Here is a 13,442-nt window from a genome sequence, read left to right as displayed (position 1 = left end):
TAGGTGAATTTAGAATAGCTAGCTCACCTCATAATTAATTAAATGTTACATAAACTTTCTGTGGAAAATAATCACATAGTATTACTAAATGTTACATAAATTTTCTGTGGAAAATACTAAATAATATACTAATCACGTAGTATTACTTTATTTCTCCCTTTATTTATGATAATTCAGCATCATTAGCGCCCTTACAAATTTAAAAACTTCATATAAAGAATAGAATTGGTGCCATCATTTTTTCTTCTTGATTAAAAAATATAAAGAAAGACTTCGAAAATTAAAATGAAATGAAGAAAAGACTTACGACCTAAGAAACTGCATCTTCCAGGAGGTTACCTTCCCGCGAAGTATATATACACGTAAACTTACAATTTCTCTCATCAAATCAGAAAGCCACTACTCTGTCACGACAAAGATAAACCTAAAATCAATGGATTCATTTTCTTCTTTCTTCGATTCCCAATTTTCCTCACGTAACCGATGGAATTACGACTCACTCAAGAATTTCCGCCAGATTTCTCCCCTTGTTCAAACGCATCTTAAACAGGTTTTGCTTTTCTAACCGATTCTTTGTTTTTCAATTGGTTCATTTTTTATTTGTTATGTTGTGAGCTTTTTATGATCGTAGTGTTTCGGTATATGTACATGGTGTGATTAGGCAGAGACCTGAGTGTATTTCGAATTCCTTATCCCTTTTCCGGAAATTAGGCTCGTGATTTTGACGGTGATCAGGATTGTTTAGAATCGCTTTTGTTTATCGACCTAGGGTAGTTGCAGTTAATTCCTTTTCTCCTTTTTCATAGATTCAATGGTTGAAGATAACGTCGAATTTCGTCATTGTTGATTGCATTCTTATACATTATTTGACTGTTTACGGCTGTGCTATTTCATCTGTGGATGAAGTAGTTGCAAGAATTTCATTTCCTCCACTGATTAGTAGTTTTTGTTGCCAAGAAAATATGGTGTTTTCGAGGCTTCCTTTATCGTGCGAGTTCTTTTGCAGTTTGTGCTGATGGGAAGATTAATACTCATTGTGAAAAAGTATCTGTTGATGAATGTTACCTTAGCTATGCTTAAAGTTTGTTGAACACCTATACTTATTTGTTCGTAGAAAAGAAAATGTGTTTTGGCTTATGGGGTTTCTTGATTTCTTAATTTCTTCCAGGTGTATCTCTCTCTATGTTGCGCATTGTTGGCATCAGCAGTTGGAGTTTATCTCCACATTCTTTGGAATGTCGGTGGTATTCTCACTTCTCTTGGATGCATGGGCTGCATCTTTTGGCTGCTATCTACTCCTTTCCACCAAGAGGTCTTCCTTTTACAGTCTCCTTTTTTCATAGAGTTCTTTATCCATTTGTTCATCGCTCAAAAAATTTTGGTTTAGGTTTTTGGTTCTGATCCTTGCTTTTGATGATTGACAGCAAAAGAAAGTCTCCCTTCTCATGGCAGCAGCGCTCCTTGAAGGAGCCTCAATTGGTCCTTTGGTAGATCTGGCCATTAAATTTGACCCAAGGTATGTATTTTCTAACTGTGCATTTGAGTTTGGAGATATAGTTATGCCTGCTATGTTATTGGATACCAAACATTTTTGCTATATTCTGTCACTGCTTTACTTCTGTCATTGTTTATGCTTTACCACATGTTCCGTTACTGCATTAGCACTGCAGAACTGTACTGTGTTTGTGTAACTGTAATATGGATTGTTATGGCTATTGAATTGTGAATGTTGACACCTGCAACTTCATCATGTCTGACTGGATCAAGTCTCCTTCTTCTCCTCAGTCTCCAGATAAGCCACATTATGTTTGACATTTCACCCTAACGGCCTAACCTTTCTTCTAAAACAATGGTTTGTTGTGAAGTCACTTGTCTTTGCATATAGTTTTAATCAAATGGAAGATGCATATATGCTCCCTATGCTTTCTAATTTTTAATAGGGGTCACAATGCTTTCATTTAATTAAGATGAAGTTCCTTTTGTAAAATTTGAGTCCCTCACTAAGCATGTATATTAAGTTCTTTTGGTACCATAGAAGCATGCTTAATTTTTAACTTAGATAAGTTATTTTTCTAAAGTCTTGCACCAAAATTAAGGAAAAAGCGAAGTAATTTTGAAACAATATAGAGTACAGGTATAGTTTATTAAGGTTACGAATAAATTACAAAGATGAATTTTAAAAAAACTCGGAAAAGTAGACTTTACTTTTCCAGTTTTAAATTGCTTAATGATGACAAGGTAGCTATTACCTTCCACGGTTTTCCATTATACTAATGTAATCAAAATTATCATTTGCAGCATCTTGGTTAGCGCTTTCGTTGGTTGTTCTCTGGCCTTTGGTTGTTTTTCCGGAGCTGCGATGCTTGCTAGGCGCAGAGAGTACTTGTACCTTGGTGGTCTGCTTTCTTCTGGTCTCTCCATCCTACTTTGGTTGCACTTTGCATCCTCAATTTTCGGTGGTTCCATGGCTCTATTCAAATTTGAGGTATTGAATTGTGTTGTGTATTTGGAGTTGGATACTGAGGTTCATGCTTGTGATCCATTGTGTCTTAATTCCCTTCACGCTCCCTTTTGTGTTGCAGTTGTATTTTGGACTGTTGGTGTTTGTGGGGTACATTGTGGTTGATACCCAGGAGATAATTGAGAAAGCACACATGGGAGACCTGGACTACGTGAATCATTCTCTCACCTTGTTCACTGATTTTGTTGCTGTGTTTGTGAGAGTTCTTATCATTATGGTATGTGTTATTTATGATATTAGTTTGATTTAATCTTGGTTTATTTTTCATTTGCTTGTTGTGAAACTTGGATGATTTGTTGCAGTTGAAGAATGCATCCGAGAAGGAAGAAAAGAAGAAGAAGAGGAACTGAGTTATCCTAGCTTGAAGTTATAGGAGAGAAGCTGAACTGGGTTCTGTCATGAAAAATAATACTACTGTCTATAAAACATGGTGTTTGCTTTAATGTTTGGTAATGTTAGGTTATGACATAGTACTACATTAAAAAAGTGTCGACTTTTGATGATGAAGCATGTTAAGATCAATGCCTCATCTTTTTCAATACTTGTATATTTTCTTCATTCGAATCTAGTAAGCAAAAGTTGGTCAAAATCAGTTGCTATGAGGTTCACATCTTGTTTAGTTTATGGTTGACATTTTCTTTAACTATATGCTCGAGTTTTATATTACAAAATTATTTGTGAAATATTGAAATAAGACGACTTCATCGACATGGATAGCATATGATGTGGTATTAAAGGCTGCCTATCTTTGTCAGTGCATTGTATCAAAATCTGATTAATTAACTTAAGAATTAGTATGAGAATTTTGAAATTTTAAATAGTCAAAATTGTATGAGTGATTTTAAATTGTACAAATATGAACAAGAAGGTAGATTGAACTACTATATCAATCCTCATAATATCTGCTCCCACTGAAACTTGCGGCAGCCGGCAAAGGAGTATGCTATTTTTATTTATTGACAAATAAATATAAATTGAAAAGATAACTATACAATAGATTCAAATTCGTGACCTTTGATCTGAATATAACCCCTCTACTTCTTTATCAACACATGCACACAAGGAATATGCCGTTAGAAAGTAATGTTTTAATTCATAGTATTTTAAATCCAAAGTTAGAGTGGATTTTAAATTGTGAATGGACAGAATGTCAGAATTGAGAATTACCTATTCTTTATTTAATCCAAATTTATGAATGTGCTACAAAGATACTCATAATCTAGTAGAATTATTGTGTACTCCTATTAGTGCAAATGACTTGAATTGAGAAGATAATTATAGAGAAGGCTTAAAAATGAATCATGAAAAAATAAGGTCGAGGCTGCATTTATTTTAGAACGTATTTCAGGATTAAGTACTGAAATAGTAATCCAATTCAAAATACTCTTTATTTGTAGTTAGGGTTTAGGAATTGTTTAATCGCAGTGGCCCCAATCAAACTACTCCTACTGAAATTGTTTAATCCAATTCAAACTACTCCCTTCACTCTCTCTACTTCAATTTCTCCACCTCCAGCGGCCCCAATCGCCACGCACCTCCTCTCCCCAGCTCGCCTCCGGCACCACAGTTCGTTGCCGCGCATTCGAAGGTTGGTCAGCCTCCAGTGGCGGATCCAGCGCTTTGAAACAGAGGGGCGGAATTTATTAGTACTAACAGTGACCCGACATTTTCACGAACAGTGAGAGAATCATAAAGTGACCCGACATTTTCACGAACAGTGAGAGAATCATAAAGTGCTGCACTATGAAAAACCTGTTACATTGGGCAGTAGAAAGAACTGTCTAGATTAGAATCACTGAAATAATTGAGGAGGTGCAAACAATGTTACCTCACCAAGCCAATTCTTAGGCCAGATAGTTCCTCATCACTGTTCAACCCATGTCGTCTTCTTCCGCAAATCAATACCTCACCCTAGTTGTTCATAATTAATGAGAGACCACAAGAAGACAGTCAATCTCAATCTAAATTAGCTTCTATCAATAATAATAATTGCTAGGGATTGGTGCCCCTTGCACAGCGGAAGACATGCATATACAAATAAATAAGATCTACAGATCTATTTGACCGATTATGAGATTAATTATCTACATGTTAAACAAAACAAATTGCATTCAAGAACAAAATAAATCATGTTTAAGGAATTAGAACCCTAATTCATGATTTCACGGTTTAGAATTACCGATATTATTCTCCAAAGAATCGTCGATTGCTTGCGCCTTCTCCACGAGATGATCTTCGTACTCAACCACAAATCTTCTAATCTGTATCCCGAATTCAGAATCTGACCATTGGGTGGGCAAAGCTTGTCAGAATCAAAAGGACTTAATTAGAGAAGAAGACAAAATTTCAGTTCTAGAGAGAACTAAAAAAAATCACGTTCAATCTGGAGAGAGGAACGATTAAAATGAATTAATTAATTTGTCTTCTCCCTAATCTCCTTTATATATAGAGCTATGATGGGCCAGATTAGGGATGCATGGAGGTTGGACTTGGGCCAAACCTGTTGGACTTTTATTAATTAAATTGAGCCCCAATTTAATATAAGTCCAAACTGAATATTATTATCATCCACTATAGTATAATAATATTGACTGTCCGTCCAATCCCAAATTACGAGTAATCCGGGCTTTACCTCTTTAATTTATTATTTCCCGTGTTTAAGGTATAAATATCCATTAATTAATTTAAGTCTGCTATTTGACTTTAATTAATTAATATCTTTTTCCAAGAGTTGTCTAGTTCAAAATCTTTATTTATTATTCTGGAATAAATTCCAACCGGCCGGGTTTCTGAATAATAAAACCTTTTTCGAACACCTCTTGAGGATATTATCAAACCGGACTCACCCAGCACACGATTCATTGCAATAACAATACTAGCACCTCTAGACATTGATCACCACTACCCAAGATATCATGATTCTTGGATTGCGAAAAATCCGCACCATTTGATAAATCAAAGTAGTGCATAATCAATGTCGTATGCTCAATGTTATGTCAACAATGATTAAGAAATAACAATCACCGAGACCTCGTCTTTCGGTAAATAGCAAGAAAGACTTATCTCAACTGTTAGATCCTTCAGTGCTATACCACACCAGTGTCGTTTAGTTCCTAAGGTAAGTAAACATGCGGACTAACACTGCAACCTTTCACGATAGGTAGCCAAAGCCTATCTAGGTTGTGAAATTCTATTTCTCTTTTACAAAGGACCGACTGCGTCACCTTCTGTGAACATCGTTCACGACGTAGAAAAATTAGACTTGTTTGCTTCTTATACATTTAAATGTTTGAGAAACATCTTATAAATGCACAAGCAAACATCAATGCGATAAAATTACTTCTTCTCGCCTTGGGTTAAACGTGGATTGTAGAATTTATTGTATACAAGCAATTCTATCCGTGCAACATGCTCGAAATATGCTTTTCAGTATACCAATCCTAACAATCTCCCACTTATACTCAAAATCATGCTTTCGAGTATACCCACTGCCAAAACTCTCCCACTTATACTCTAAGCAGGTCTCGGACCATGATATATCGAACTACCATACTTTTCACCTCATGTGTAAAACATGCTGCCATATAGGCATTTTGTGAATAATTCTGTCAGGTTGTTCTCTGATGATATCTTGGTAGCCATAATGTCACGCTGCGCACTTTTCCTTAATTAATTTCATACTTTCTCTCTATGTGATTGCTTAGCTTTATCAGATCGTGTTTCCCTCGAGTTAGACACATGTCTAGAGTAACCATAATAAAATATAATACTCATAGGCATACTCAGAATCACGGTCAAAGCTATTAGAAAGTTACTGAGATGAACAACTACCTTAGTAGTTTCCTATGAAACCACACTTGTAATTATCATGATAGAGCCTGTGATGTAATCACACTCCTTCAAGACTCAGTTTTCAACTCCTAACGTGAACACATAGTCAGAGGATAACTCGATCACATATCAATAATAAAATCGAGTCGATGTAACCTAAAGGACATAACATAGATGTCTGGTAAACTAGAGCATACCGTTTAGCCTTCTTCAAGTATTATAGTATATTCTTTACCAATCCAATGTCCTTGGCCATGGTTAATATGATATCAAGCTTCTATGCCAACGGCAAAGCTAATATCTAACTTAATTCACATCATAGCATACATGAGACTTCCAATTACAGAACTTGTCTCATTCTTCTTGATCTCATTCAGTGTCGAAAAACACTTGACTAGAGACAAGATAATTCCATCCAGAGAAGTAAAAACTTTTCTTGGAATTTTCAATGCTAAAGTGTCTAAGTATGATGTAGATGTAGAATTCTTTAAGAAAACTTAACATTCTTTTTCTAGCAATCTAATGACTTAGATGCTTAGAATGTAACTAGTTTATCTTAGATGCTTAGAATGTAATTAGTTCTCGAATAATTGGAAACTAACTACATATATACACTGAAATAAATATTCAAAATTTACAATAATTCAAAACGTATTACTTTTGAAATTTTAGGTTTGGTATTTGTATATATTTAGAGTTCGTAACTTCTCTAGCAGAATATAGTTAGTAATATCAAACTTACTATAATTAACTTCTACTAACTGCATAAATACTCAAATCTCACTCTAATTATAAAGCGATAACTTTTGAAATTTTAGGTTTGATATTTTAATTTTTTTCAGTATTAATATATTATTCTTTATTTACTTATAATAAATTAAGTTTTTTTTTACTTAAAGTTTTATAAAAACGTAGTAGTAATAAATTAGAATAAATTCTTAAATATCAACAATCTTTAAATCTTATTCTAAAAAGTTATTATTTTATAATAATTAATTTTTGTTACGATTCGAAACTCTTCATAATTAATTTATGTACTTTAGTTTAATATTACATTTATTATCACAAAAATAATATTAGTGTGTGATATTAATTGAGAAATTGACTAAGTTTATATCATTCAGTACAAAACAAATTATTGTTGCATACGGAGGATATTCTATTAACAATTATTTTTGGCCATGGATATTGCTTAATTTATTTAAAATTTGACCGATATAAAATTAATTAATCGTCCCTAGTCCCAGCATCCAAATTAAATAAAAAATATGAATTAGTACATATCACTATTACTCCCTCCATCCCGCTTTAGCAGTCCCATTGACTTTTCTGTCCTCTTTTTGTAAAAATGATAAAAAGTAATTAAAGTGGAGAAATGATAAAGTAAGAGAGACAATAATGTAGATAAGACTGTTCTCTATATAATTTATCTCTTAATTTACCATTTCTCTATTTTAACTATTTTTTATCATTTTTACAAAATGAGGATAGAAAAGTTAATGGGACTGCTAAAGCGGAACGAAGAGAGTATTATTTATTATAGAAAATACATAAAAAGCCTGAAAAAATTGAAATAAAGCCCAAATATTTTAATACTTCTACACACACAAGAGACGCCCCCATTACCCTCTCTACCTCTTTCTCTTCCCAATTGGATCTGCTACTACCACCGCTCCCTCCGCCGGCCGCTCCTTCCGCCCGCCCCGTAGCTCCACCGCCCTTCTCGCCATTGTGTCATATCTCTCTCGGTTTCACGCCCCTCCCTAGTTGTTGCCGCCGCGGCCCCGACTGCCGCTGCATTCGAAAATCCGAGGTATTGCTACTACTATAAATATATCAAATTTACTATCTGTTATAGTGCATTTGTATTATCACATATCAATCTCTCGTTTTATTTGAACTTATTTGTAATTTTAGACATATTGGCATTTCTATGTCATGAACAATCGCAACATATGTATGATAATTGTGCCGGTTTGTTTACCAGTCCGGTTTTAAAAACATTTTTAATTGCCGATTCTGATTTATTGTTATTTTTTTGAGTTTTTATGGCTGCTCAGTTGAATTGAAAATCCTTAAGACCAATACTGGTGTACCCTCTATTTTCTGTTCTAAATTTCTACATGCTAGACCAGATTTAGTTATATATAAGTCGGAATTGTGTGGTTTAGTTTCTTCTCCCATCATTTTTCCTGTGACTTTTGTTTGGTGAAACTCATCTCTTTTAGAACATTGGAAACAAATTCAGCTTGTTCATAACACTTGTTTACGTTTCAGTGTAGGAATACAAGGAGGTTTTCTCATTAATCAGGAATCATGGACATAGATGAGGAGAATACTGTCCCTACCTCAGCTGCACATTCCACTTCCCCTGCTGGGGACGAACCCATGGATTCTGCTATTGATGCAATGTCACTTCAAGCGGTTCAGCCTGTAATTGCACCCACTGCCCCAACCACTGTTATACCTCCTATTGCCCCAATACCTACTGTACCAAGACCATTGGCTCCAATACCTACCCGCCCTCCAGTTCATAGGCCTCCTGTACCAAAGGGAGAGTCAAGAACTAGTGATTCGGATTCTGACGAGGAAGGGTCAGGTATGAATCAGACTGCTGCTGGTCTGGAATACGAGATCTCAGAAGAAAGCAAACTGGCCAGGGAGAGACAGGAGAAAGCAGTACAGGAACTTCTGATGAAGCGTCGCACTGCTGCCTTGGCAGTGCCCACTAATGATAATGCTGTCCGAGCTCGGCTTCGTCGACTTGGTGAACCTATAACTCTCTTTGGAGAAAGGGAGATGGAGAGGCGTGATCGTCTACGGGCACTTATGGCAAAACTCGATTCTGAAGGCCAGTTGGAAAAGCTGATGAAAGCTCATGAGGATGAAGAAGCTGGAAGCACTGCGGCACCTTCTGGACCTGAAGAAGATATTCAGTATCCCTTTTTCACTGAAGGTACTCAATCACTATTAGAAGCTCGGCGAGAGATTACAAAGTATTCTATTGTGAAGTCAGCACTGCGCCTCCATCGTGCAAGGAGAAAAAGGGATGACCCTGATGAAGATCTGGATGCCGAGGTAGATTGGTCTTTGAAGCAGGCGGCAAATCTAGAGCTAAAAAGCAGTGAGATGGGTGATGTTCGACCTCTTTCAGGATGCTCAATTTCACATGACGGGCAGATGCTTGCCACCTGGTAAATTTCTACTTTCACTCAGTCAATTCCTGTTGAGTTGCTTTAACATGTTTTCTTTATTAATCATGCTTCATGACTTTGCCCACTGCTACGCAAGTTCTCCTGATTGTTAGCAGTTGCTGAAGTGATCATTTATTGTGTGATGTCTTTTTATTATATTTTGTATTATGCACACTTTTTTTATCGAATAGTAAAGCTAAACAAAAAAACGGCATATATGGTTTTTGTTTATTCTTCTCCACTTACCATGAAGTTGCTGCAGCCTGCAGTGTATTATCCTTTTCTGACCATCTTGAAAAGATCCTTTTTATAGAGTTCCAGTTTGTTTTATGTAGCTGAAAATGCATTGATAGTTTAACTTTGTCGAATTATGTACTCTATTTGCATCTTGTGGTTGCATGCTGTGATTTATCTTCTCCCAACTTGGTCTCTTATGACAAGATCACTGATTTTGTTCCTTCCCTGTTATCTTTCATAGTTCTCTAAGTGGAGTTGCAAAGGTCTGGAGCATGCCAGAAGTAAAGAAGGTTTCAGCTCTAAAAGGGCATACTGAACGAGCTACTGATGTTGCATTCTCTCCAATCAACTACCAATTGGCTACTGCCTCTGCTGACAGGACTGCTAGACTATGGAATGTGGACGGGACTGCCCTGAGAACATTTGAGGGCCATTTAGATCGCCTTGCTAGGATAGCCTTCCATCCATCCGGAAAGTATTTGGGTACTGCTAGCTTTGACAAGACTTGGAGATTATGGGATGTAGAGACCGGTGAAGAGTTGCTTCTCCAAGAAGGTCATAGTAGGAGTGTTTATGGATTATCTTTCCACCATGATGGCTCCTTAGTAGCTTCTTGTGGACTGGATTCTCTTGCTCGTGTGTGGGACCTGAGATCTGGACGAAGTATTCTTGCTTTGGAAGGCCATGTCAAACCTGTAAGGCTTGCTATGTTTTGACATTACTTTCCTTTTCCCTTTACGTGTTTAGCCTAATTGTGTGTAGAACTTTTTAAATGTTTCTCTTTTCAGGTTCTTGGTGCCAGTTTTTCTCCCAATGGGTATCATCTGGCTACTGGCGGTGAAGACAACACTTGCAGGATCTGGGATTTGAGGAAGAGAAAATCTTTGTATATAATACCTGCTCACTCCAACCTGCTTTCTCAAGTCAAATTTGAACCTCAGGAGGGATACTTTTTAGTTACAGCTTCATATGATACGACTGCTAAGGTTCGCTCATAGATGCCTCACTCCAACCTGCTTTCTTTTTAGTTACTTTTTACTTATCCCATCCTTATCTCGGATCTTTCTTGTTAGGTTTGGTCGTCGAGAGATTTCCGGCCTGTTAAGACATTATCTGGGCATGAAGCAAAGATTACGTCGTTGGATGTTGTTGCAGGTCAGTTTTATTCCGGAGGACTGTTGTTTCTAATTTAGTTTTATATGGTTTTCAAACAGTTAAAATATAAGGCATTTACTGAGTTGTTATGCCTTGGCAGATGGACAATACATTACAACCGTCTCACACGATCGAACAATTAAGCTATGGTCGACTAAAGACTCTGAGAGAGAGAGGAAGGAAATGGAAGTTGACTGATCCCTACTTTCTGTTGTGTGATCAAGGATGAGAATGCAGTCAGTCAGGAATAAGTCACGTGTTATATTTTGTTCACACTTTTCCTTATCTCTGGCAATATGATGTTGCATTTGCTTGTATGCTACTGTCATTTAATCAACTTGAATTTTGAGCTTCTGTAAACATAAAAAATTGCACAAAGCTAACTCAACAAAGTGGTATTAAAGGCTGCTTATCTTTTTGAGTGTTTTCTATTTAATTTGCACAGAGAAATATCCTTCTTATTCAAATACGACGCACATATAAATATATATTCACACACACAGATTGCAGAGTAGAGGTAAACACCAAGTAGTAGTTACAATATCAATATATATTCTGTATTATATAGAGAGGTTGCAGTAGGATCAGTTGAGTTGAATGGCAGCGTCGTATGTGAGGCCAGCCTTCCAATCGGCAGCGATCACACTCGAAAGCTGCACCCACTTCGCCTCTGCGTTCGCAGTGGCCACAATCTGGAGTCGTAAGCTTATCGCAGCCCCCAACGGTGGGCTCTGCGTGTCCCAGACCGCTCCGTATACCCTTCGCATTTCCCTCCATTCCTTGCAGTCCTCCTGCCATATTTGAAGCGCAGTGATATCCGTGGTGCCCGATTGGTAGATAGGTACGACGGCCAAGTAGTGAGGGTAGCTGCTGCGCTCGTGAACTTTGATCACCAGGTTGGAGGAGTAACGGCACGGGATCCGTCGGTACTCCACGTCCACCACGCCGTACGCAAATAGCTCAGCGGCCATGTTCGGCTTCGCCAGGTTAGCATAGGCGCGTGTGCTCAATATGAAGTCCGTGTAGTGCCCCTCGCCGTAATCCGTCGCCACCACCTCCGTTCCTTCGTCGGTGCAATGTGCTGCAATTTTGCATCTAACCTGGAAGCAAGGCGTAAGCGTCTTATCAACTGAGATATGCTTCGTTATAAACTAAATGGAGTATCTTAATTTGAGAGAGAGAATTTACCTGGTAGCAGGCACCACAGCCAGTGCCATTCCGGTAAAGCCTTGAGACTCCACTCACTTGCCCATTGTATACTGTTCTACCATATTCTCCATATCCACATGCTCCACCTTCAAAATTTTTCATTTCAGCATATTAAACAATACTTAAACTTGTATAATAAAAGTTGACGAAGAATAGATAGATAGATAGATAGATAGATAGATACTTGGATTTCCGTAGCATTCGGGGCTTCCGTAGTAGGTGGCTCTAGTGCAAATAAAAGGATCATCAGCCAAACAGAGGGAGGCAGCAGCTACTACCAAAACAGCTGAAAACACAAAGTAGTAATGGTGTGATGAACCCATTGCATGCATCTAATGCCTATCAAATTTTGAAGCAAAAGTAACTCTTTTTCGTTTGATAAATTATTAATGTGGGTGGATAAAATCCTTGGCGAGGAACCTATATTTATAGCTCAATTAAGGTAGGGAGGAGAAGACACTTGGAAATTCAATTTGTAGCAATTGTTTATCAAGGTAGTGGAAGTGAACCAAAGTGTGGCCCCTTGATTGGAGAACAGTTCATAAACATAAACACCTTTTTGTAATGACATATAATTAGTGCATTCACTAATCATGCTTGTATATGTATGATATATCTAAGGAGAATTGATATTTGATGTAAAAGTAATACTTCTAGGCCACTTTGTGTCCCTCTGTAGTGATAGTTTATTCCCCAATTGTTCTTCTAAATACTTGTTAAATAGTAGTTCCATCATTAGTTTGTATATCCAGCCTGTGGCAGCAAAGTTTAATTAATTAATGTGATTTTCTTATAAATGTTATGGAGGTCACTCTAGAAAAGAACGGTTATGAAATCTAAACAAAGAATGGTAGATTGGTAGCTTATGGCTGATAATGGGATTGGTGGAAATGATATTAAGTGGATGAAGTTTGGAATTCATAGGGGATTGCCAAATCATAGTTGAATTGCTGGGTCAGCTTAACTATTGTAGATATATATTGTGGAAATAGTTAAGTGGGGATGAAGTTGCCAAATCATACTTTTATTGTACTTGCTAGCTCAGCTCTATGTCTATGTAATATAGGAGAAAGTGCAAAGCTGTGGGCAGTCCATCTCAATCCTGATCAGATTATAAAACTAGGATCCCTTTTCCTAATTAGTGGCACCAAAAATCCAAAATTGCTAAATAGGAGTATAACAAGTGGAACACAACCCTCTCACATACACCCTACCTAGCCTAGCTATGGCAACTTGCTCATCACATTAACATTCATTTTGGTTATTTTATGTTGTCACTACAAAAAGAAAAGCCT

At 37.0% G+C, this 13,442-nt stretch overlaps 3 protein-coding genes across 3 annotated transcripts; 2 read left to right on the top strand and 1 right to left on the bottom strand.

Annotated features, from left to right (window-relative positions):
- The first annotated feature begins 358 nt into the window (after window positions 1–358).
- On the top strand, window positions 359–3,123 carry LOC125216287 (bax inhibitor 1-like). The gene is made up of 6 exons (XM_048117960.2): window positions 359–550; window positions 1,169–1,312; window positions 1,425–1,516; window positions 2,299–2,485; window positions 2,583–2,738; window positions 2,824–3,123. The coding sequence occupies exons 1-6, from the start codon at window positions 434–436 to the stop codon at window positions 2,869–2,871; spliced, it is 744 nt and encodes a 247-aa protein (XP_047973917.1). The 5' UTR covers window positions 359–433; the 3' UTR covers window positions 2,872–3,123.
- A 4,830-nt stretch (window positions 3,124–7,953) lies between these two features.
- Window positions 7,954–11,374, top strand: LIS (WD-40 repeat family protein / small nuclear ribonucleoprotein Prp4p-like protein). The gene is made up of 6 exons (XM_048115499.2): window positions 7,954–8,165; window positions 8,630–9,546; window positions 10,025–10,478; window positions 10,572–10,769; window positions 10,857–10,938; window positions 11,039–11,374. Exons 2-6 carry the CDS (start codon window positions 8,669–8,671, stop codon window positions 11,134–11,136), a joined length of 1,710 nt encoding a protein of 569 aa, XP_047971456.1. The 5' UTR covers window positions 7,954–8,165; window positions 8,630–8,668; the 3' UTR covers window positions 11,137–11,374.
- Window positions 11,375–11,470: 96 nt separating this feature from the next.
- EXLB1 (expansin-like B1) lies at window positions 11,471–12,553 on the bottom strand. The gene is made up of 3 exons (XM_048115500.2): window positions 12,332–12,553; window positions 12,127–12,233; window positions 11,471–12,038 (listed from the first exon to the last, which is right to left on the bottom strand). Exons 1-3 carry the CDS (start codon window positions 12,477–12,479, stop codon window positions 11,523–11,525), a joined length of 771 nt encoding a protein of 256 aa, XP_047971457.1. The 5' UTR covers window positions 12,480–12,553; the 3' UTR covers window positions 11,471–11,522.
- Between the last annotated feature and the right edge of the window lie 889 nt (window positions 12,554–13,442).

This window comes from Salvia hispanica, chromosome 3, assembly GCF_029641045.1.
Source record: "Salvia hispanica isolate PSC_SH4W2 chromosome 3, Shi_PSC_v1, whole genome shotgun sequence".
Classification (NCBI taxonomy): domain Eukaryota; kingdom Viridiplantae; phylum Streptophyta; class Magnoliopsida; order Lamiales; family Lamiaceae; genus Salvia; species Salvia hispanica.
Note: the sequence above shows the minus strand (reverse complement) of the source record. Positions and strands in the feature narration are given on the sequence as shown.